The sequence below is a fragment of the Saccopteryx leptura genome, chromosome 4, assembly GCF_036850995.1.
Source record: "Saccopteryx leptura isolate mSacLep1 chromosome 4, mSacLep1_pri_phased_curated, whole genome shotgun sequence".
Classification (NCBI taxonomy): Eukaryota; Metazoa; Chordata; class Mammalia; order Chiroptera; family Emballonuridae; genus Saccopteryx; species Saccopteryx leptura.
The window spans coordinates 116,690,272-116,716,603 of NC_089506.1; the positions used below are offsets into that span (position 1 = coordinate 116,690,272).

The following is a 26,332-nucleotide window of genomic DNA, read 5'->3' on the forward strand; positions in this document are numbered from 1 at the left end:
CACATTTTCACATGTTTCAAATGCAATTTACTTGTTAAGAAAGTTTTATCCTGGGGAAATTATTTAAATATAGATACGATTTTAAAATATCTTAACCTCAGTTTTTATCCCATAAAACTTGACAAGGTCACACTTTATAACAAATAATAAGCTGTTTTTTTCACTCACCAACTTATATTATGGTACATTGAGAAGCAAAATAGTGTTGAGAATGTATTTTAGTTTTGAAAACATTTACATAGACTTATTCTAAAGTTTATTCTCAGTATTTCAGTACTGAATGCTAAATGCCTTTTGGAATACTGACCGTGCCGATAGCTCTCATTATTTTGTGGAGGTGAAACTAATTAAGCTTACCTAAAGCGTTTATCCTGTTTCAATTTTTCATGGAGGGACTTCTCTGCTGGTTTGATGATCTCTCGGAAGATGTGAATGGCACCATTCCTTCCTTGCTTGCTTCCTCTCACCATGCAGGAATTTTCAATGCAGACAGCCTAGCAACAGAAATAAAGATAAAACCCTCCAGTTCCTTATTTAAAATTTCCTATGTGGCCTGGCCTGTGGTGGCACAGTGGGTGGGGTGTCAACCTGAAATGCTAAGGTTGTCAGTTTGAAACCCTGGGCTTGCCTGGTCAAGTCACATATGAGAAAAAAATCAATGAACAACTAAAGTGAAGCAACTACTGGTTGATGCCTCTCTTCCTCTATCTCTTCCTTTCTCCCTCTCTTTTTCTAAAATCAATGAATAAAATCTTATAAAAAATTTTCTATGTGGAAATAGTTGAATACCTAATTAAATGTCTAAATTGACTCTTCTAAGAGGTAATCTGACCTCTATGGCCAGAGAAAACAGCTTCTCTCCTTTGTTTTTAAGATCTTGTTCAGGCCCTGGCTGGTTGGCTCAGGGGTAGAGCGTTGGCCTGGGTGTGGATGTATCCGGTTCAATTCCCAGTCAGGGCACACAAGAGAAGTGCCCATCTGCTTCTCCACCCATCCCCCTCTTGCTTCTCTCTCTCTTTCTCTGTATCTCTCTCTCTCTTCCTCTCCTGCAGCCAAGGCTCGATTGGAGGAAGTTAGACTTGGGCACTGAGGATGGCTCCATGGGCTCTGCCTCAGGTGTAGAGAAGAGCTCAGTTGCTGAGCAGCAGAGCAATGCCCCAGATGGGCAGAGCATCACCCCCTAATGGGCTTGCAGGGTGGGCCCTGGTTGGGGTGCATGCGGGAGTCTGTCTCTGCCTTCCTGCCTCTCACTGAATAAAAAAAAAAGATCTTGCACAATCTGACATCACAACTCTTATACTCAACCAGGTTTTCTGCTACTAGTCAAGCTACCCTATGTGCCAGCCAAGTAGTTTTGCGAGTTACAGAAGTTCCATAGATTCCATTCTACATTTTCTACCATTCCTCTTCATGTTCTAACCATTTATAATTAAACAAATGCAAATTTTCTGAATTGTTACACTTAACACTTTGAGTGGAATTTTTTGTCTTCACATGTTACTCAGTTCCATAATCTTCTGATGCATGTTTATTATCAAAACTGCATGAATGAAGTTCTGGGAAACATTTAAGCAATGTAGATATTTTATATTGTTTGATTCACTTACTGTACGATACACAAAGACTCTCAGCTGTTTGCCTCCAATGGTCTCGAGCTTTTGTCCATTGTAAAGCTCGTTAAGGCCAACTTTTACTTTCAATATGTGATTCTGCAGAATTAATTTAAGAAGACGCTGATCCATGCCCAGAGTATCATCTATAAATAAATTTTTAAAGAAAATTATATGTATTTTATTTGGAAAGTATTAAAGTTTCTCTAAGTAAGAGAGAATCATGAAAATGTAAAACTATTATTGATATTATGTGTCCTACACACATACCACATATAACTCAATTAAGTGCTCCAGTCAATGAATTTTATGCAGAATAGAAGCTCTATGAGCTATTCCATCAAGTGACTGTAACATAATTCCAAGCATTCTAAACAATGGGTTTCATTTCTGTGATACATAGTTTTATGTGGTCTACACAGTTTTATGTGGTCATTGGCAAAAGTAAAACTCTAATGCTGGCCAAGAATTCTTCTGAGATTTTGATATCAACTAGTCACATGAAAGAATAATGATGAATCATATTTAAATTTATCTTTATTGCTGAAAAGAAAGTCAAAGCACACAATCTCTTAAAGGTAGATTAATATTAACACCTTTAATATTTAAATGTCTTTATAAAATCACTTTTCTAAAAAAAGTGGCAGGCTACATTAATCTAAACACTGTCCCTAAATAGCAGGTAGTGGGTAAAATACTTATAAGAATAGTTCACTTCATAATATAAAAGTGTATATTTATATTCATTTATAATTTAACATCTTACTGTTAAATTCTGAGATATAAAATATACCTATTTATTCTTAAATATTATGTTGGTATCATATAATAAAACCAAGTTTATTTTTCTTAGAAGCCATTATGTGTCTGGTAATATGGTTTTATTTAGAGAATAACTGGATACCACATGTCACAAACTTTCTCTTCCTGTGCACTGTTATTTTTCATAATAAAATGTTTTGAAATAAAAGACATTTTAATAGAGGCTAACACACTGATGGATAGCCAATACAAAAACTAATCAACACTTTGTGAAATATACATATAATTCCATATTGCAAACAATCATGATTAAGAAAAATGGTGTGTATGGGTTAAGAGCAGAGGAGCAGGGATGACATTGTCCAGTAGTACATACCAGAAAATGCATTATTCACGGGTGCCAGCAAAGTGTACTCTCCATCTGGCCTCAGAGTAGATGCCAAACCTAATTGGGCCACGAGTTCTTTGAAAGTGGTTTGCTGATTTCCAGCCAGGTCAATAACTTGTTTGGCTATAAAATAAACGATCACCATTCCAAAATGTCATCATTGTGATTATCACCATGAAATTAGTAAATAAATTCTTGGCTGTTTTCCATAAGCATTTTGTTGTACTAACAAGGTAATAAGACATCCTGCCTTTCCTTACTAAGAATTCCAACTTTCCTTTTTGGGGTGTTAATCACCACAAAGCATTTCACAAGGAAAATATCTTTGTCTTCTTTCCATTTTCTTTAATTTTCTATTGCTTACCTCTTAACTTTGTTCTTGTGAGTTTCATAACTCTTTAATTTATTCAAAGATGACCATATGATTATAACTTTCCTTGTGTTTTCAAGAAACCTTAGCCACTGCGAGAACCTTTATAAACATTAGGTATCAAAAACCTTAGAACATCAAGTTTTCATGCACAGAATGCCCATGACCCCGTAGGTCACATACTGCAGTTGACGCTCATTTCGCTCACCATTTACTTTGTGTTTTTGTTTCACATGCCTTTCATGAAACTTACTTTTGAGGCATGCTAATAGATAAACAACAGTAAGTAGAAGAGTATGAAACTGTCACTCACCGGAATCTGGAATGAGGACCTGATCAATCAAATGAATAACACCATTGTTTGTCACAATGTCTTTTTTGTTCACCATTTTGATTCCATTTACTGTTATGCTGTCACCATCACATCCTATCTCAACTGTGTTTCCTTCCAGAGTCTCAAAGACTGCTCCTCCCATAATGGCTTCAGAGCACTGGAGAGTGTTTAAAATGTGATATTTCATGAGAGCTGAAGGACAAGATAAAAAAAGAAAGTATTCATATATTAAGGGAAATAGCATTTGATCCTTAAAAAACATGTAAAACATATTTCACTATGAAACAAAGCATTCCTAATAAAAAATACATATAACATATATGGATCAAAGGTTTTTTTCCATTTTTTTATTTTTATTGAATGTATTGGGGTGACACCGGTTAACAAAATTATACAGGTTTCAGGAGCACAATTCTATAACACATCATCTGTACACTGTATTGTGTGTCACCACCCCAAGTCAAGTCTCCATCCATCACCATTTACCCCCCTTTACCTTCTTTCTCCTCCCCCTGGCGACTTCCATACTGTTGTCTGTGTCCATGAGGTTTTTTCTCTTTTTTTTCTCAATCCCTCCACCTCTGTCATCCAGACTACACCCCACTGGACAGCTGTCAGCTTGCTCTCTATCTATGTGTTTATCTCTATTTTGCTTGTTAGTTCATTTTATTTATTAGATTCCACATATGAGTGAAATTATTTTTAAAGTCTGTTTAAGTTCTTTGAATGTTATTTCATCAATATACAATAGAAAAAGCTTAACTTAGTAGGAAGAGGAGAAGATTAATTGTGTGAAATGATTTGTGTAGTATGGTACTACTAAAAAAGTGTTACCTTATTTCCCCATGTATAGGACGCACCCTTTTTCAAAAAATTTGGGGTCTAAAAACTGGGTGTGTTTTATACAGGGTTGTGGCATTTCAAATGCCATAGATGGAACTGAGGATGAGGCAATATATAAAGACAGTGATTCATCATAACACACAGATGAGGACAAGCTAATGGATGGGAGTTTTGACAGTGATGAGGAGTTATATGAATTTTTTGATGAATAAAACTTGAGTTCAATAACTTTATGTAATACATTTTTTTTCAAATTTTGGGCCCCCAAATTAAAGTGTGTCTTATACATGGGGAACTACGGTAGATCGAGTTCCCACTACTGTAAGAAGCAGAGGAAGGGGGGGAGAGTTCCATTCAGAAGGCCTGTAAAGTTATTTGTTAAGTGCTAGTTGATCCAATACACACAAGCAGTATCTCTCATTAGCCACTCATAACAGAATAGTTGTGTGTGTGTGTGTGTGTGTGTGTGTGTGTGTGTGTGTGTGTGTGTGTGTATATATATATATATGCATAAAGGGGTTATTAGAGGCTGAGGGCAAGACAAATGATTCCCTAAAGACAACATCTAGAATGTAACCAAAGTAAAGATAATTGTTGAAGAATATCTCAAGGGAGTTATACCTCAATTATATTGTCTATATCTGCACCTCCAAAATTTCTCATCTTAAGTTGGTTAAATGTCTTTTAGAATAGGCTAAGTAAAACGTACTAGGCACAATGTCAAATCTATTTGAAAATGGAAAGGGGGATGGAAAAAAGCCAAATTTTGTAAATCAATAAGTAAAGCCTCAAGAGAATCATGCCATTTTCTCAACCCAAATCTATCTTTTAGCAAAACTTAATATTGTGTATATACAGTATTTCATTTTTATGGTTTCTTAGTTTTTAATTTATTTTTAATTTATTGGGATGACATTGGTTCACCAAATCATACAGGTTTCAGGAGCACAACTCAATATAACACCATCTACATACCACATCATGCATTCCATGTATTCTTTATTTTTCTTCTTTTCCAAGAGAGGGGAGGGGAGATAGACAGAATCCCACATGTACCCCAACTAGGATCCACCTGGTGACCCCATCTTGGATCCCCTGATGCTCTGCCCATCTGAAGCCATGTTTACAACCAAGCTATTTTTAGCACCTGAAGCCATCCTCAGCACCCAAGGTCAATGTGCTCAAATCAATCGAGCCATGGCTGTTCAAAGGAAAGAGACAGAAAGCGAGAAGGGGAGAGGAAGGAGTGAAGAAGCAGATGGTCACCTCTCCTGTGTGCCCTGACCGGGAATTAAACCTGGGACTTCCACATGCAGGGATGATGCTCTACCAGTGAGCAAACCAGCCAGGGCTGCTCCATTTCAACTTTGTTGAAATTTTTATGGTTCACCTCAAAAAATCTTTTCTGGATCTTTGCTTATCAATGCTGATAACATTGGCATGGCCATCTCTTTTTCATTTCCTTTTCTTGAAATTCTTGGAAGCCTCTCATACAGGGAAATGTTTTCATACCTTCAGTAGCCACTTTGTCTCCCATGATCCTCTCTAGGACACCTCGTGGAAGTTTCTCAAAAGCCTCATTTGTGGGAGCAAAGAGTGTGAAATGGCCGTCTCTTCCAAGAGCTTCCAGTATATCAGATGTGATGGCAGCTGCCTGAAACACAAATGCATTTTTCAGAGGTTTGTGCATTATAAATCCAAAGAAAATTACAGTATATGCCAGCCTAGCTCAAGCTACAAGGGAGCTCACCATATAGAACAAGTTTGCTCTTGTTAGATCTTTAAGAAATTACTTTTTGGCACACCAACTATGTCCTTTCCCATTTTCCTCAAACTGTGTTTATAAAAATGGCAATTCTGTCATTGTTTGTATGACAGTAGCAATATCCAGCAAGCAGTACATATAGTAATTAAGATGGACACATTATATGGTATATATACACAATGGAATACTATGGGGCCATGAAAAAGAAGGAAATCTTACCTTTTGCAACAACATGGAAGGATCTGGAAACTATTATGTTAAGTGAAATAAGCCAGGCAGAGAGAAAAAAATATCATATGACCTCACTCATTTGAGGAATCCAATGAACAATATAAACAGAGGAATGGAATACAGACAGAGGCGGGGTCAATAGATCTAGAGGGAAAGTGGACAGAGGGAAAGGGGATGAGAGGATGGCATCAGAAAAGGGACGGTTTTGGTGAAATTATACACACATAACACAACGTTATAGAGAGCAGAAAAGCTAATCCTGGAGGGAAAGGGGAAAGGCATTGCAAGGAAGGGGAAAGGGAGATATTGTGGGGAACATGGAGGAGGGGGGATGCATTCGGGGAGACACTAGAATCTATGTAAACACAATAAATTAAAATAAAAAAGATGGACACATTCTAAATACATTATATACACCACAGTCACATAACTATCTTTATCTGTGTTGTCCACATAAATGTTTATTTATAGGATAAGATTTCTTCAATGAAAATAAAAATATTTTCATTTCAAGAAATATATTTGTTACATTTCTGACAGGCTTGTTCAGTAGCATTTTTATTGTTTTTAGATTCTGACAGGGAAAGAGAAGACATTTCAATGATTCAAGACAATCTACTCTTACTTTTTGTACTGACCCTAAAAGAAGAGAGATCATCTTCTGCTTCAATGAAGTCTTGAATTGAGGTACCAATTTGTGTAAGGACACGATCAATGACATGTACAACACCATTTGTTGCAATCTGGTTCCCATGGATGATTCGAGCACAATTAACAGTGACAACCTATAATTATTTGGAAAAATCAAGAATCAGAGCTATTCATTGACTACTGAGGCAGTAAGTCCATTTCCTATTTTTAATTAATATGAGTAAAATTAACATAAAAGAAGTTATATTCTGAATATAAATGCTGAGAATAAAGGTTTATGTATTGTTATGTAAAAAAAAGAAATAGATAACAGAGCCAGTAGAGAACTCAAGTAGTTATCCTTAACATATCATAAACATAAAAAAAAACATTTTTATTTGAATTATTGCTGTTGTTCTTTTCTTTCTTTTATGGAGATAGCAATCAACTTTTTCTAATGTAGAGCAATAACTAACATAAAGGTCTAAATATTCTTCAAATAAGTTCTGAGAGAGAAAAAACAATTATTGCATAAATTTAATCAGTCCTTTCCTGATAATGTTTTACGTATTGCCTCATCAGTGACCCATTTTGTCCCTGGAACTGTGACTGTGAAAGAACAGTATGAACTTGTTGCAAGCTTCACACAAAGACTCTTATCTAAATAGACAAGAACCTAAATCAGTATAGTAGCCAGAGGCTGAATAAAGGAATCCTCATTCTCTGATTATTCTTTTGAGAAATTTTCTGATAAATTCTTATGTATTATTTTTCTCTGATTGTTAGTTTTTCAAACACATCAACTACTAAATGTTCTTTTTTGGATCATCGAAGTCTACTGTCATTTTGATTTATTTCTCACAATCACTTCTGAATAGAAATCAGTCACAGAATTATTAATGTACCTGCTCTAAACATGGGGCCAAGTCATGTTACATCACTTTTATTATTTCTGTGAACATTATATAAATAGTAAAGAAAAGAGTAGAGGCCATATTACTTAGAAATGTACTATTTTCTAATGAAACTTACCCCATTCGGATAATGGTTAATGAAAAGCCCCAAGTTATTGTACATTGAAGAGACAACCATGCCATTTTTTAAGTCCTTGGTTAACATTCTCTGGTTAACCATGTGGCTATGTAAAGCATTCAGTAATTCAACATTTACATTGCTCTCCAACCCTCTACGAATGTCCTAGGAAAAAATTAAAATGATAAAAATTTATTTTACTGTGGTACATTATTAATATCATTACTATTATTATAATTACACTGTTTCTATTATCATTACTTTCTCATTACATTGTTCAGCAGGGCAAACCAAATTGACATAAATAGCTGATTTTATATGATTTCAATTATTAAGGAATTTTGTAAATGCAAGGTCCTCATTTGAGGATCCCGAATCTGGTAGAGTTCTCGGGCACTTTTAGAGATAAAACAAATTTTAAAGGCATATATTGAAAAAGTGACAATCTTGAGATACATAAAAGCTTGGAATATACAATGATCAGATATTAAATTATTTTGATTAATAAAACAAAGTGCATTATATTTGTATACAGTATTGGAATTTAAACAAACATTTTATATTTATTCAAAATGAATTTGAGAATTCAAATGTTTTGTAACTTTTATTTATTCAGTGTGCCACATATGATGCCATAGTGTACTCGGTGCTATGGGAAGTACAGTAATATGTTAGCTGAAGTCTTTACCTTTAAGGTATTTACCATATCATACACAGCATGTAAAACAGTGAGATAAAAGAGAGAAGGAGGAAAAAATTATTTCAGGAGTGAAATGAGGAAAACTAGCCTTTCAACATCTGCAGACAGGCCTGGAAGGGTAGATAGGCTAGGAACAGGGTAATGATCATTCTGAGATCAGGTGCTGACACAGGGTTAGCATTAAGAGAGTAGAAGTTGTCCAGTGGGTTAGCATATACTTTTGTGTTTCTCGGAAAATATTAAGAAAGAGATCCAGAAAAGTATGGGAGAGTAATATGTAAGACTTTAATGCCTGAGTAAAGTGGAAATTAAATTGGCAATGGGAAGCCACTGAAGATTTTGGGCATTGGATTATAATAATTAAATTAGTGAAGTTTTACTAGTAGAAATTAAATATTAACCCGTAGGAAGGTTAATACGGTGGTAATGCATAGCAGAAACAAGCATATTAAGAGTATGAAACATGGAATATGTTGACTAACATCTTTTGCAAGAAATGGAGGGAGAGAAGATAAGGATGACTCAGTTTCAGGCAGGTGAACACTGAGATTGCTACTGCCAATTATGGAACAAAGTCAGCACAAGAGCAATTTCTTAATGGAGAAAAAGAAAATGGCATATGTTTTTGATATCTTTTTGTTTAAAGACACAGATGATGTAGCTAAGGAGTGATGTTATATTAAGATGGATATTAGAAATACTCTCCTGGGGTTCCAAGGAGAGCAAATATATACAAAGAACACAGATTTCATGACTTTGCACTACAGTGATAGTTGAAGTCACTGGAAGTTTATATAAAGGGTAAAGTCTATTTCTGCATAGCCTTTAATAAGACCCATCCTTAAGGCAAAGAGGAAGAGTCAGCAAAAGAGTGGTGGTTAGAGATGTGGCCAAAGTTAACCAGAAGAGAGAGCTCTATGATGCAAATATTTAACCACAAAGTCAATGTAGCAATTTACTACCGTCCTAGAGGAATCAGCCTAAGTTTTATCAAGTATTCTTTGACTCTAGTAGAAACTATTAATTCATCTTCATATCAAGAAAAAAGTAGAAATATATTTCATACCAGTTTTACAGATTAAAAAATTGAATCGTAATCTAGTGTGTTATAAATCAGTATTCACAAAATCAAATGCATTGTTTATAACACTTTATTTAAATATTCAGCTATGTTTATGAATCTTTCAATTCCCGAACATACATATATATTTACATATAATTAAAATAATAAGTATATTTATATAATATAATATAATGAATTTCAAATTTCACTAGGCTTCTTAACTTACCTTTCTATTAGATATGTCAATTAAAATGACACATTTTCTCACAACCAAAAAGTGAAGAGGAAAGGGGTAAAATGGGATAATAGTAAGTGCTCATTCAGTTCACTCTTGGTTTGCCTTTTCTTTAGGAAGCTATGAAGTTGCTGGGGAGTTATTTCATTTATGGATATATCAAAATGATTTACTTCTTACCCCCAGTAACTTATCTTTTTAAGTATCTTTATATGTGCACAATAGAAATGTATAAAACTTCCATTATTATCCAAGTTAATAGAGGATTTAAAATAACAATAACACCAAAATAAATTATATTAATAAAAATAGTAAATTACAGAATCCAAATTGTCCCAGGCCTCATTACTCGGTGCAAAGTAAGTGAATGATCCTTTTCCCTCAATCTCTTCTCTCAGTTTTGAGACGTCAGAGTAGCGCTGTGTGGTGGTGGCCCCCACGATGCCCAGAGTGCCATAAACATGGTCAATTGGCATAACTGAAACAATAAAGCAATGGATAAGTACTCAGGATTTCATTTAAAGAATATTACTTCACCATAATTTAAACTTTACACTATGTTCCCCAATGTATGGAACTAATCATTTTAGCAATAAAATTTTATGAGTCATCAGTTTTGGTATGAAAATTGCCTTGAGTGCTAAACATGAAACACTATTGAAAACTATTATTTTATATACCTTTCCGTATATCCTTGTGAGAGAAAATAAATTTTAAATTGTAAATTTAAATAATCAGTAAATTTTATGATTATTTCATGACAAGGGTATGAAATATTTTCCCTTATGCTGGCTTAATATTCCTAAATAGAAAAATATTGTTAGGTATAGGAATATAATTTTTATATATTTGGGTCTCTAAAAGAAGTATAGAGACCTGCTTTTTTCCCCAGTTGTTAAACTTTTTTAATTTTTGAATTTATTGGGGTGACATTCCTTCACATACCCATATAGGCTGAAGTGTACAACTCCATAAAACATCAGCAGCACACTGCACCAAATGCCCATCATCCCAAGCAAAGTCTCTTTCCATCCTCGTTTCCACCCCCTTTACCAACCCTCGATTACTCCTTTCCCTGTGGCGATCACCACACTATTGTCTATGTCTGTGTTATATATATATATACACACACACACACACACACACACACACACACACATATACATACATATACATATATACACACATATACATATATATATATGTTTTTTGGTTAATCCCTTCACCTTCTTTCATTCAGTTCCACAACATACCACCCTTTTGACAGCTGTCAGTCTGTTCCATGTATCTATGCTTCTGTTTCTATTTCATTCATCACTTAATTTTGTTCATTAGTGTCCACATATAAATGAGATTATACACTATTTGTCTTTCTCTGACTGTCTTATTTTACTTAGCATAATAATCTCCAGGTCCATACATGTAGTTGCAAAAGATAAGATTTCCTCTTTTTGTGACCAAGTATTATTACTTTATGTAAATGTACACAGGTTTTTATCCATTCATTTACTGATGGGCCCTTGGGCTGTTTCCAGATCATGGCTATTATAAATAACCCTGCAACAAACACAGGGGTGTATTTTTTTCAAATTAGTGTTTTGGATTTCTTAGGATATATTCCTAAAATTGGGACTGCTGGGTCAAAAGGCAGTTCCATTTTTAATTATTTGAGGAAACTATAATGTTTTCTACAGTGGCTATACCAATCTACATTCCGACAAACACCATATTCTCACCAGCACTTGCTGTTTATTGGTTTATTAATGATAACCACTCTGACAGGTGTAAAGTGATATCTCTTTGTGGTTTTACTCTACATTTTTTTTTGTATTTTTCTGAAGTGAGAAGCGGGGAGGCAGAGAGACAGACTCCCGCATGTGCCTGACTGGGATCCACCCAGCATGTCCACTAGAGAACAATGCTCTGCCCATCTGGGGGGTGTTGCTCCATTGCAATTGGAGCCATTCGAGCACCTGAGGCAGAGGCCATGGAGCCATCCTCAGTGGCCCGGGCCAACTTTGCTCCAATGAAGCTTTGGCTACAGGAGGGGAAGAGAGATAGAGAGAAAGGAGAAGGGGAGAGGGAGAAGCAGAAAGGCACCTCTCCTGTGTGTCTTGGCCAGGAATCAAACCCAGGACTTCCACAGGCCAGGCCAATGCTCTACTCACTGAGCCAACTGGCCAGGGCCTCTACATTTTTTGATGATTAGTGAGGTTGAGCATCTTTTCATATGTTTATTTTTCATCTGTATGTCTTCTTTTGAGATGTGTCTATTCAGGTCCTTTGCCTATTTTTTAATTTTGTTGTTTATCTTTCTAGTGTTGAGTTTTATAAATTTTTTATGTATTTTGGAAATGAATGTCTTATCAGATGTATCATTGGTGAATATGTTTTCCTATTTAGTGGATTGTCTTTTCATTTTGTTGATAGTATTTTTAGCTGTGCAAAAGCTTTTTAACTTGATGAAGTCTCTTTTGTTTATTTTTTTTCTTTGTTTCCCTTGCCTGATATAACAGTAAAAATGTTAGTATGAGAGATTCTTACATTTTACTGCCTATGGTTTCTTCTAGGATTCTTAAGGTTTCATGACTTACATTTATGTCTTTTCTTGATTTTTGAGTTTATTCTTATGTATGAACCTACTTCTTTTAATCATAATTTCAGAAGGAAATAAATCAAAGTATCTAGCATGCCCAGAATAGTTATCTTGAACTTCCAAAAGAAAGATCAATATACAAATATCAACCTTAAGACTGTTGCAGCCAACTTATTTTTTTATAACTTCATCATATTTGAAAATTTGTTCGATTTGGCCAATAGCATGGATAAATGGTTATTAACTCTGTAAATATAATGCACTAGGTGATACAATTAATATGTTAAATTGTAAAATTGGGATTTAAAAAGGCCCCAACAGGATGGAAAAGAAGTTCAAGTTAACAGGTTAAATGTAGCAGGGTTCCATATATGTTCTATGTTCAAGTTGAAAACACAAATCCTAGAGAAAGATCTGACTTGATAGTATTTATGTAAACAAGACCTGTAATTAATTGTAATTGATTTCAAATTCAATATGAGTTAATTATATGATGTGGTAACCAATTATATTAACCAAAGTTCAGGTACACCCCAAAATGAAGTATTTGTCTTAATATTATCTCAGCTGCTTGGAACCATATGAGTTGTAAACAGTCTGGGAACACAATCAGAAAATAGATGACTGGACTAGAGGCTTTTTATGGGTTGGTATTCATGATGGTGAGACATCCAAAGTCTATGCAACATTAGAGGACATGGAGTTGGCTTCCACTTCCCCCAGAAAAGAGAAGATTTTGTTGAGGAAGAAAGGTAGCTGGTAGAAAGGTGTGATGGTTAGTGTTGAATATTAGAATAGTTGTCATTTCAAAGAAATAGATGAACTTTAGGAACCAACTTTCAATACAAAGAACATTATAAAATCAGAGCTGTTCAGTTAAACAAGTGATGTCTTGTCAAGTAGTCAGCTACATGTTTCTAGACAAGTTCAAAGAAAGAGAGTTTGTAGAGGGATTTTTTTTTCAAGAAGGAAAGATAAACCAATATAATTTAAGCTTCTGTTGCATTGTCCAGCATTCAGTGCATGCAAAGCATGTTTTAGTGCTTTATCATCAATAACATAAAAATCTGGGGGATTTACTATGATGCTAAACACACACAAATACATACACATTCAGTTGACTTCTCTACAATCTACTTCAACCCTTTTTCCTCACACAATACAAGTTCCTCATTTAATTCACTAGTTAAATTTTACCTGCTGGGCATCCTTTCATTCCTTCCATTCTCATATAACCAGGGCAACATTCATATAGCACAGTCCTGCATATTGGAAAAAAATCAACATTAAAATGAGGAACTACATAGAATACATTTTGACATAAACTTAGAAAAGCATATCACTTTCTGCCAGAATTTATTTTTGGAATATAGGAATCATTTATTTATTTTTACACCCAGGTATTTTTATTAGCTTGGTTTTTCTCTGTGGTCTCATGGCATTGCAGAAAAGTATCAGGATCTTGAGCCAAAACAATGGAGCTTGGTTCCCAGTTCCAGTACTTAGTAGATGCGTGACCTTTATCAAGTCATTTAACAAAGCTGATTCTCAGTTTCTCAGACTATTTAATGTGAATATTGTAGCTCTGTCTACTCACAGGGTAGTTGTGAATGTCAAAAGTATGTTTCAGAAATCATTTTGTAAATTCTAAATAGCTATTTATGTTATTAGTATAAAGTTATTAAAACTAAGAATATAAAGAAATGCATTTCAATAAGTAAAAGCAATCCTGTTGCTAAGTAAAATACGCAATTTTTAATCTGAGTTGTCAATAGGGTTTTTATTTGATTATATTAAGGAAAACCTTTAACATCTTTTTTATTTTTGTATATTTTGAAAAGACAATTTAAACATTTGTTTTAAGCTATGAGAATAAAATATTTTTAAAAATACTACCTTAGTCAAGGTTTGCTTGCTTAAATTTTCTGGCCTTTGCAAAACTTAATTAAGGCAAAGGCCAGAAAATTAAAGCAAGTAAAGATATGTGCAGAATAACTTTTTAAAAATTTACTGTATTTTGTGAGAAAATAATAACCTGAAATCACCTATATAATTGCTTCCATTTTTTCATTTTACTAAAAATATAATCCTGTTCTTCACTTTATCAAATTCCTTTTAATATTTTCTGGACTTTTCAAGATCTATTTTAAGTAGTATTTTTAATTAAAATTTGATATAAGTTGGTAGGATAAATAAAAGTACAGAAAAATTGTTTCTATGCTGCTCATCTATGGGAGTGAGAAATTTATCTTCATTTCCTAATAGGAAATTCATTTACACACCCTGTAAGGGAATTTTATAAACCATACTGTTACTGGACCAATATACATCTTGGAAAATATCTTAAATGTAGAAAACTTCATATTTTTTATTAGACTGTCCATTTACTATCCCCCCTCATTTCCAAAGCAACTGTTCATCTTGAAGACAAACATTTCTGTCAACTGATACATACAGTCCTAAAGGTTTCATAGGAAATTTTAGCACATGCCAGTACATGGCAAATCTTCCTGTCAAAATTACTGATTTTTTTGGTTATTTGAAACTAGCTAGCAATTAGCATTTGCATTATTCCAGGGCACAGATATAAATGTGTTTATGAAAATTTAAGGCACTTGGGGAAAACAAGCTAATATAATTAAACAAAGCAGATATTGTTATATGTCTGGTAAAAAGCCAGTCTTCAAAGCAGAAAATAAAATTAATAGAAAGAAAAAAATCTTGGCATATGCTTTGTATAAGCCTTGGCGTCTCTAATATATTTAGATAATTAATATAAGATTATATCACACTTCCTAATTTCCAAGGAGGATATAATAAATGTTTCCCCTAAATATTTCAGAGAACAGGTCCTTTCTTATGTAGTTAATGTGAGTTCCAAATATGTTTTATGATAACCAAGAATATAAAGAACAAAGATATTTGGATACAGAGCTGTGGAGTTCCCAGCTGGGGTTTGGCCCACATCATGGCCAAGACCATTATCACTACTGACTTGTAATAGTAATTGTAAATGTGTGAATGACTCACAAGTCTACCAGATGTCTGCAAACTAATAAGGATAATATCTAAGTCAAAAAGTAACAACAGTTGAAATTCTATTAAGCCAATGAGTGAGAATAGGTAACAATGTCTTATGGTGTCGTACACTTGGTTACCATGGGAAAGTACAGTCCAGCTAAGGCTATATGCCTTGAATATATGTTTCTTGTTTGGAAATAAAAATAATTCTATGCATTTTAAATAGGCATCTGCTCACAACTCTTTTTCCCATCTGCATATATTCATTTGTTTAAAATAGTTAAAATAAAAGGACAATTGATATTGTTAGTTAGCAATTTCACATTTGTTCATTTAATTTATCTTCAGAAACTCTGTATGTATCAAATACACATTTCACAGGTAAAAAATAATGAAAACTTCAAGAGGTTAAATGATTTCATATGTATTATTTGTACCAATATTTTAAATTTAAGAATAAGTTTTTTATAATCCTCCAATCTTTTCACCCTATTTAGGGTAACTAGCATTTAATGATGTGCTAAGCAAGTCCTCCGACAGATATTCTGCTTCTTAAGGTGTACCTTACTGTGAGTAGGTTCCAAATTAATAAGATGCAAGGAGTCATTTCCATGTTTCCTTGACTGGGAAGAGCACCTCTAGTCCTTTTGACTCAGTAACTTATTTTATCTATGACTCACTCCCTCATTTTAAAATGAAGAATTTGGACTACATGAATAGCTATTAACCTTTACATGACCAGGATTATATTTTTTCTACTAATAGCTATTAATAGATTAAACCAATATACATGTCCATCAAGTAATAAAAAATGTTTTCTAATTTTAAGTTAAATAGTGAAATAAAAAACTAAGTTAAAAAGTAAAAGTCTTTTTGGTTACCGAAATAATAAATATAGTGGTGACTTCATGGACCCTTGGAATAGAATGACTGAATTAAATAAAGAGGTAAATTTCAAATCCTTTGCAACTTTACAATTCGATGAAAACTGAGTCAGTTAAAGTACTTCAGATAATTTCCAAATGACTGTAAGTAAATATTATTTTGTGCCTCAAAAACCCTGATACTTTAGATTATTTTGTTCTTCCATCCCTTTAATAAGTCAACTGAGGTATAAAGGTCAGTTGACTTTCTTAAGAGAAAATAAGATGTAGAAATAACAGTCAGCCTCTCACACTGATTCTAAACCAAATCACCTTGTCATGTGATTTGCCGCCTGTGGACCTCTATGACACATAGGTTCAGGAATGAGAGTGCAGGGAGAAATGCAGGGAGAATTTCTTCATTCATGTATGTGATCCTTTCTTTAAAAAAAAGTTCACAATTTGGGGAGTATTTTTAAGAAAAATGACGTGTATGCCCAAGGAACAGCACAGAAATCACAGTATTGTCTTTGGAACTGGCCCATTAAGAAATAAAGGAGACTTACGTTTTCTTTCCACAGATGGCACCTTGGTACCAGTTCCTACAAGTGCTGAAGTATTTCTTTTTGGTTCCTAAAATCTGTTGAAGGGCACAGACATTTGGACTTGAAAGGTAAAAAAAAAAAAAGAAAGAGAGTTAATGTCCCAATGACAGCTAGTTTTTCTTAATATCTTCAGGTAAGATGGTTAAAAATATTAATATATAGATTTCATTTTCAAAGATGTTAATTAGTGAGGCCCTGGCTGGTTGGCTTAGTGGTAGAGCATTGGCCCAGCATGTGGAAGTCCCGGGATCGATTCTCGGCCAGGGCACCCAGGAGAAGCGCCCATCTGCTTCTCCACCCTTCCCCCCTCTCCTTTCTCTCTGTCTCTCTCTTGCCCTCCCACAGCCAAGGCTCCACTGGAGCAAAGTTGGCCCAGGTGCTGAGAATGGCTCCATGCCCTCCACTTCAGGCCCTAGAATGGCTCTGGTTGCAGCCAAGTAATGTCCCAGATGGGCCGAGCATTGTCTCCTGGTGGGCATGCTGGGTGGATCCTGGTCCAGCACATGCGGGAGTCTGCCTGCCTTCCTCCCCACTCTTCCACCCTGCCACCCCCTCTCACTTTGGAAAAATACCAAAAAAAAAGATGTTAATTAGTATTGAACAGACCTGATTTTTTATCCAATCCTACTGAATCATTAAAAAAATAAATAAATTGTTGGGGTTTTTTGCAGGAAAGAGAAGAGAAATTATATAACCCTGAGAGTTAAATGCTAGTGTTTCAAAAGTTACTCTAATATGATTATAAAAGCAGCATTAAGTTTAATGCAATTTAATTTTCATAGGTCTTATTACTTTTAATCATAAATGATCCATTGACCTTTTTTAAACTAAACATTTCTCATTTGGGATGTGAGGGATCCTTTAGGGTTCTCTGGAACAATGGGATTCCAGAGAACAAAAGAGACAAGTTTTGCTATGTCCACAGACACTATAATCTGTAATTGTCTAAGTAAGCCATCACAGAAATAAATGAGGGCTATATTTAAAATATGACTGCACAAAGGAAAATTTATTTCTTTGGATGGAAGTAATAGACCAGAACATCCTCTGCCAGAATTTTAAGTGTTTTTCTCTGATAAAGAGATAGAAGTCTTATTTGCACTCTGAGGAAAGGGCTTTTGAACATTATGAGAATCCCTCTAAGACACAGAAAAAAGTGCCAAGATTCCTTTCAAAAAAACCCTAAACGGTTGAGTAAGATATTAAATTATGAAATGACTTTAAATATGCTAATTGTAATTGAGTTTGTTCTAGGAAACATCAATTATTTTGAATCTAAAATTTAAAAGATTTCTTAAATGCTTCCCCCAAAAAATCAGATAACTAATTACATTACCCACCCATGGTTTAATTTTTATACAGAACTTAAATAAAAATTTCCATCACATCATATAAGATATTTCAAATCTATTTACATAATGAGAGACTCTAACCAGAGATTCTTTAATTTTGAAAATCTCTTTCCATATTTTTGGAAGGAAATAAAAGCACAAGTAAACTACATCATAAAGAAATCCCTGTTAAATGTTGTTAATTAGATTAGAATTATATAACATTTCATGAAAAGCAATTATACATATGTTGAAAGTTATTCTTAAAGTTTGAAACATAGAACTACAGAATACTGATTATTTTTTCATTTTTCTTATTACTTTGTACAAAAGAAAACATGTATACTTGCACATAAAACAAGCTAGAGAAGGAAAAAGAATTTATAACTTCTGACTTACCCCTGATCCCGGCCCCTGATACGGCTATGAGCCAAAATTTTGTCATAATGGCCATTGGCATTTGCAGGGTTAAAAACAGCCAGCAAGAGTAGAGAGAATGCATGTAAGAAAGGAATCATCTTTTGCCTCTCTGTTGCAGTTCATCCACAGAGAACTAGCAGTGGGATTTGGAGAGCTCAGAGTTTATATACATGTCAGAGAAGTGGGAGGGAGCACTTATCAACGTTGGGAATCTGAACTCTGAAGAAAACTTCAGCAACTTCAAGCAGTCAGCTACAAGCCGCTTACTGAACACACTGAGCCTTTTTTTTTTTACTCATTATGAAGAAGATATTTATGTTTATATTATTTATATTTCTCCTTATTTTAAATACCTGGCTCATTTCAATTTTGTTCTTTGGTGATTTAGAGGGACCTTTTAATGGAAAATCATTTTGTTTGGATTTGAAGGAATATTCTGCCCTCCATCCTGTCAGACTGCATGTTCCTAGGATCAATCTGATAATCATTTGGTTTTGTCACATCTTATCACATCAGTTCACATCAGAAGGGAAAAGTAACTGTTTTTCTTTTTCTACCAGAAAACAAACGAAGATTTAAGTTTAAGAATCACAAAAGAGTAATGGCTGTTGATTAAAAATAAATGTTGCCTGGACTCAACACTTGCACGGAATATGAAATAAGAATTCTAAGTTGCTGACATGTGAGGGAGACCACATTTCCCCTGCAGTCCTACTGAGGCGCTCCCTCCCTTCTCCAGGAAGAGAGGCAGTTAACATAGAGCCACGTCTGGCAAGTTTCCCTAACTCTTGAAACAAAGCAGAAAAGGAAAACATCTGAGCTTTATTGTTTATTCATTACATACTTCACATGATGTTCAAAATCTCTAGGCAGCATATCCACAGATAACCACTGGTCAAAAGTATCACCTATTGGAAAACAGTATTACTGATCTAACTGTAACAGAATAATTACTTTCATATTAAGAAACAGGGATGTTGCCAGAGCTGTCCTGATTTTATCAAGAGTAATAGTCTTTTAATGTTACACTATGCAGTTCCTAGTCAAGGTAATATGCATTCTCACCACCCTGCACATGATATATCAAATCTTCAGAACATTTTGGATAAAATTAATATGAATTTTAGAAGTCAGCAATAAGCTAAAATGATACCTGCAACAAGTCTCCTTGAATAAACAAGTTACATACTACCCTAAAGTCAAAGTGTAATCCAAATGTTTCTTGTGGCAAAGTGCTTCTGGTGGAATAGCACATCAGTTTTGCTTCCCCACTGGTAATACAGAGAAATTACACACTAAATATTGGTGTTGTCCAATTGAAAGGACTATTGGGGTGGATCGATCAGACAGAGAGAACCTATTTAGTTATATTTCTGTGAATGAAATTACTCTAACTTCATCTGTATGTTGCTGGCATACTTTATATAATAGATTTCTATTACTCTTATGTTATGCAATGGTAGGTGGTTTACAGTTGCTTTTGAGAAGATGAAAGATTTTATGAAACTAATTCTTACTTAATGACAGCAAATTAGCTGCTAGAACATTATTGATAACATAGTTACATAAAAGTCTTCAATTCTAGACTGGTTAGACATTTCAATGTAGATTACTTATTTGAAGACATAACAAGAGAATTTTGGAATTACAGAAAACTAAAGCAAACTTAAAGAAATCTCTCTAATATCACCACTATAAATAGTAATTTACTCTTTACTGGGATGCTCATTCCTATTAATGCAACCCTTTTTATTTACGTAGCTGTAACTTTTTATAAGCTTTCCTGTATTGAAGCTAAATTCTGCTTCAATCAAAAGTGATTTGATAGAAGAGAAAGTAACAAGGTACAAAAAGAAAGAGATATAGACTTGGATAATATGTATTAAGAGTATAAGACTAACATCATATTATATGGCACAAAACTGAAGGCTTTCCCCCTTAAATCAGGAACATGACAGGGTTGTCCACTCTCTCCACTCTTATTCAATGTGGTACTAGAGGTTCTAGCCAGAGCAATCAGACAAGACAAAGAAATAAAAGGCATCCATATCGGAAAAGAAGAAGTAAAGGTATCACTTTTTGCAGATGATATGATCCTATACATCGAAAACTCCAAAGAATCCACAAAAAGACTACTAGAAACAATAAGCCAATATAGTAAGGTCGCAGGATACAAAATTAACATACAGAAGTCAATAGCCTTTCTATATGCCAACAATGAAACATTTAAGAATGAACTCAAAAGAATAATCCCCTTCACGATTGCAACAACAACAACAAAAATACCTAGGAATAAACATAACAAAGAATGTAAAGGACTTATATAATGAAAACTATAAACCATTGTTAAGGAAAATCGAAAAAGATATAATGAGATGGAAGAATATTCCTTGTTCTTGGTTAGGAAGAATAAATATAATCAAGATGGCCATATTACCCAAAGCAATATACAAATTTAATGCAATTCTTATCAAAATTCCAATGACATTTTTTAAAGAAATGGAGCAAAAAATCATCAGATTTATATGGAACTATAAAAAACCCCGAATAGCCAAAGTAATCCTAAAGAAAAAGAATGAAGCTGGGGGCATTACAATACCTGACTTCAAACTATATTATAGGGCCATGACAATCAAAACAGCATGGTATTGGCAGAAAAATAGACACTCAGACCAATGGAACAGAATAGAAAACCCAGAAATAAAACCACATATATATAGTCAAATAATTTTTGATAAAGGGGCCAACAACACACAATGGAGAAAAGAAAGCCTCTTCAATAAATGGTGCTGTGAAAACTGGAAAGCCACATGCAAAAGAATGAAACTGGACTATAGTTTGTCCCCCTGTACTAAAATTAACTCAAAATGGATCAAAGATCTAAACATAAGACCTGAAACAATTAAGTACATAGAAGAAGACATAGGTACTCAACTCATGGACCTGGGTTTTAAAGAGCATTTTATGAATTTGACTCCAAAGGCAAGAGAAGTGAAGGCAAAAATTAATGAATGGGACTACATCAGACTAAGAAGTTTTTGCTCAGCAAGAGAAACTGATAACAAAATAATCAGACAGCCAACTAAATGGGAAATGATATTTTCAAACAAGTGCTCAGATAAGGGCCTAATATCCAAAATATACAAAGAACTCATAAAACTCAACAACAAACAAACAAACAATCCAATAAAAAAATGGGAAGAGGACATGAACAGACACTTCTCCCAGGAAGAAATACAAATGGCCTACAGATATATGAAAAGATGCTCATCTTCTTTAGTTATTAGAGAAATGCAAATCAAAACGGCAATGAGATACCACCTCACACCTGTTAGATTAGCTATTATTAACAAGACAGGTAATAGCAAATGTTGGAGAGGCTGTGGAGAAAAAGGAACCCTCATTCACTGTTGGTGGGAATGTAAAGTAGTACAACCATTATGGAAGAAAGTATGGTGGTTCCTCAAAAAACTGAAAATAGAACTACCTTATGACCCAGCAATCCCTCTACTGGGTATATACCCCCAAAACTCAGAAACATTGATACGTAAAGACACATGCAGCCCCATGTTCATTGCAGCATTGTTCACAGTGGCCAGGACATGGAAACAACCAAAAAGCCCATCAATAGCTGACTGGATAATGAAGATGTGGCACATATACACTATGGAATACTACTCAGCCATAAGAAATGATGACATCAGATCATTTACAGCAAAATGGTGGGATCTTGATAACATTATACGAAGTGAAATAAGTAAATCAGAAAAAACCAGGAACTGCATTATTCCATACGTAGGTGGGACATAAAAGTGAGACTAAGAGACATTGATAAGAGTGTGGTGGTTACGGGGGAGGGGGGAGAGGGAGAGGGAAAGGGGGAGGGGGAGGGGCACAAAGAAAACTATATAGAAGGTGACAGAGGACAATCTGACTTTGGGTGATGGGTATGCAACATAATTGAATGACAAGATAACCTGGACATGTTATCTTTGAATATATGTATCCTGATTTATTGATGTCACCCCATTAAAAAAATAAAATTATTAAAATTTAAAAAAAAGTGTATAAGACCTCTTTAAATACATACAGTCCAGAATAATAACAGATAAAGCTGATTATGACTATAAGGGTGAAGAAAGAATCAGTAATTTCTTGCCGTGTCACCTACTTTCTGAATAGTATGTGCAATACATTGAACATTTCTTGATTCTTTTCAAGAAAAAAAAATTGACAGTTGTTCCTTGTGACCACAGTTTGGTCCTTCAGTTGTCTGAATAGACAAGTAATTGCATGAGTAGTGAAAATGGAAATGTATCCATGTTTTAAAAGAGGGTTGCTTCCTTTCTGACATAAGATACAGGTTTTGCTTCTATAAAAAAACAAACAAACAAACAAATAAACAAACCACAAATGAGATATGCTCACTCAGTACAAAGAGATTTAAAGCATTTTTTTTAGACTTTCAAACAATGGAATCTTAAATACATTCATGTACATTATAGTTGGAACTTGTAAGTCCCATGGAAGTCAACAAATGCTGGTCCTCAGCAAATGTTTACACTCAAGATGAGTAATGCCATCAAGGAAGGGCTTTAAAATGAGGCCAGGTTGTGCATGTGAACTACATATAAGTTTAGAGGCTGAAGAACATTTTGAGAGAAGGAAAATTTTAGGGTAAATTCAAAAACTTTAATGCACTGCAGCTTAGAAAGCTGAGCCCAGCACAGAAATGTGATAAAGTGGGAAAAAGTCCAAGCAACTGCTATAGACACAATACTGGCTTCAGAGGCTAATAATTGAATCTTGGTCCATTGCTGACAATTTGAGCTAGGATGAGAGAAGGAATGGGAACTCTCAGAGGATGGGGAGAAAAGACACTCTAAATTGTAGAGACAAGACTGAAAAATCTTGAGAGGAATACAATTCTCCCCTTTCTGGAGCACTCATCAAGGATCAGTATCTCTTTCTGTCCACACAGCACGTTTATTCTTCTGCTTCATGAAAAGATTCCGCCCCTGGGTCGGTTATGTAATTTTCGTCACAGTTGGAAGGAAGATCAAAGTCATAAGACTTTTTCAGGGTTACAAGTCTGACCTGGAAATGTAAGTCATTAATGAAAAAAGACACCATTTATTCTGAAATCAGAGAGAAATAAAATGCCTAAAAGACAGAGACATTTGCTTGCTGCTATTGGGATGCTCATTCACTGGCAGTTTCCAAATTATCCAGTAGACTGTTTCAGTAAACCGCATGGCCTCTAGAGATTGTGAAGTCATTGTAATATTATGCTAGCGTGCACCCACTATTAGACTTACCCTACACTCTCTAGCATTGGACATGGCCTAAGGATTCAAAGATACCTGGATCCTCAAGTCAAGAGCAGATATTGAGAACAGCATTTTCAAGCCTTGCTTTTGAACATGTGGTCTGTGGGATCTTGACATTTCTTAGTATCACTTTGTTTTTCACTGGCCTATTTGTAGACTATGATAAGGTCTTGAAGGTAATGCCATACTTTCTTCAGGGCAGAGCTCTTCAGTGTCCAAGCACCTTGGCCAGGGAACATCTCAGCTTTCCCTGGTACCTGGAAACTGAGGTTCTGGTAAAGACCAGTGACCTTTGTTCCCTTTGAGTGAGGATAAATGTTTTCTCAAAATTATGAAATTATGCTGAGCTAAAACAACAGTAGAAGGAATTCATATGAAACAAAATTGAACTTTGTGATTTTTTTTCCTTTATAAAACAGTCATACAGGTAAAATACCCATGTTGGCTTAAAGAGGTCAGAAGGGCAATATATGGGTTCAGATATTTATTGCTGACACATCATGGAGCCTAAAACAGTTGGGACATCCTGAGCCTTCCTCCTAATATATTTCCAGAAGATTTCCTCCTCTACATGCATAGATCTTCCAGGTATGTTCATAGCTAATCATATTTGGAGAAAGAAATGACTGACTTGAGCCTGACATAAATACTAAATGATGTCTCTTTAGCATTCATTTAGAAGCAGAGAAGAAAGCTTTCTTCAGTAATTCTGGGCAGTATGCCATCAAGTGACAGGTCTCACTCTCATCCTAAGTAACCAGTGTAACTGTCCTCAGTTGAGCTGGGTACCTTTGAAATCTTAAAACTGGGTGTGGATTAGCAGTATTTACTTGTATTTCTCTGGAGACATCTAGTGGAGAAAGTAAAGTATACATTTCTAGAAACACACGCATGCCATCTATCATATTTTGATTAACGTATTAATATGAAATAGGTATAAATAATCTTAAGCATTTTACATGCCTATACAAATACCAAACAACTAGAGATTAACAATTTTCTTTTATATAAAATATTTTAAAGCTGATTTAGACTGACCACAATAAGTGATATCAACTCTTGATAAAAAAAATGAAAAATCTACTTTTGTTTTTATATGTATGTGGCTGAAGATAGAATTGTTTTACTTTTTATGTTTATTTTGTTTTTGTTGTTATTGTTCTACACTAACATAGACTAGAGACAGGAATAGAACATTGTGGATAAGAAATTGTGATGGGTATTTTACTTCAAACAAAGGACTGGAAATAGTCACTTTTGCAGTCTATTTTTGTCCTTGATTCCCCTCACATTTATACACATTGCATTGATCATCTCTGGTCTGCTCGATCCTGCTAACATTGTGCCTTTCATTTTTATTCTTTAAGATATGAACAATTTTGTTTCAGAAGTAGTTAATACTATAGTCATCATCTGTCTCCACTTACAAATAACCAGTATTCTTTAGATCAGACTTCAAAATGGAAATATGGGCAATTGCTACAATTTACAAAACTTTGTAAATATTCATGCCTTATAGAACTAGAATTTTAACATACCATCTGGTGCATTTGGTCTGTTGAAATAATGGTATGAATTATGATAACCCCCAAAATTCATAATTATACATTTCTTGTACCTTGTCTTTCTGAAATAGAAACACTCCTGGTCTTGTATTTAGACTTCTATCTGCTGATGCTTCCTTACTTACTTGCCCATGTCAACATTATCCTCAAATTCTCTTCATCTGGCCTGACCTGTGGTGGCGCAGTGGATAAAACATCGACCTGAAACACTGAGGTCGCCGATTTTAAACCCTGGGCTTGTCTGGTCAAGGCACATGTGGAAGTTGATGCTTCTTGTTCCTCCCCCCTTTCTCTCTCTCTCCTTCTCCTCTCTAAAATGAATAAATAAAATCTTTTAAAAATTCTCTTCATTTTCTAATTGTAGTGTTTGCAATTGCATTGTCGATATTCTCTCTCTCTGTATCTGAAATGTTTATTGTACTTCTTTCTGAGAAAAATGCCAATTAAAGAAACTATGTTTCTCTACTTCTCCATATTGAGCATATATAATTTATTTCTTATGCAGGGATTTAGTATCATTACTATTATAGATTTATACTTCTTGCTCTACTTGTATATCATGAGGGTTCCTGTTTTCCTTGCTGAAATTTACTTAAAAAAATGCTATTTCTTTTCTAAATACTACAAATGATGATGAT

At 34.5% G+C, this 26,332-nt stretch overlaps 1 protein-coding gene across 6 annotated transcripts in view; it reads right to left on the bottom strand.

The window, feature by feature from the left end:
* POSTN (periostin) overlaps positions 1–18,920 on the bottom strand; it is a 36,758-nt gene extending 17,838 nt beyond the window's left edge. For all 6 annotated transcript variants that reach the window (XM_066381066.1, XM_066381065.1, XM_066381064.1 and 3 more), the window contains exons 1-11: positions 18,779–18,920; positions 17,010–17,108; positions 13,757–13,821; positions 10,284–10,441; positions 7,966–8,130; positions 6,942–7,088; positions 5,820–5,961; positions 3,444–3,656; positions 2,749–2,883; positions 1,608–1,756; positions 358–494 (exon numbers count right to left, since the gene is read on the bottom strand). In XM_066381066.1, coding sequence (XP_066237163.1) covers positions 358–494; positions 1,608–1,756; positions 2,749–2,883; positions 3,444–3,656; positions 5,820–5,961; positions 6,942–7,088; positions 7,966–8,130; positions 10,284–10,441; positions 13,757–13,821; positions 17,010–17,108; positions 18,779–18,897 — 1,529 coding nt within the window. In that variant the 5' untranslated portion in view covers positions 18,898–18,920. The remainder of the gene's footprint in view (positions 1–357; positions 495–1,607; positions 1,757–2,748; positions 2,884–3,443; positions 3,657–5,819; positions 5,962–6,941; positions 7,089–7,965; positions 8,131–10,283; positions 10,442–13,756; positions 13,822–17,009; positions 17,109–18,778) is intronic.
* Between the last annotated feature and the right edge of the window lie 7,412 nt (positions 18,921–26,332).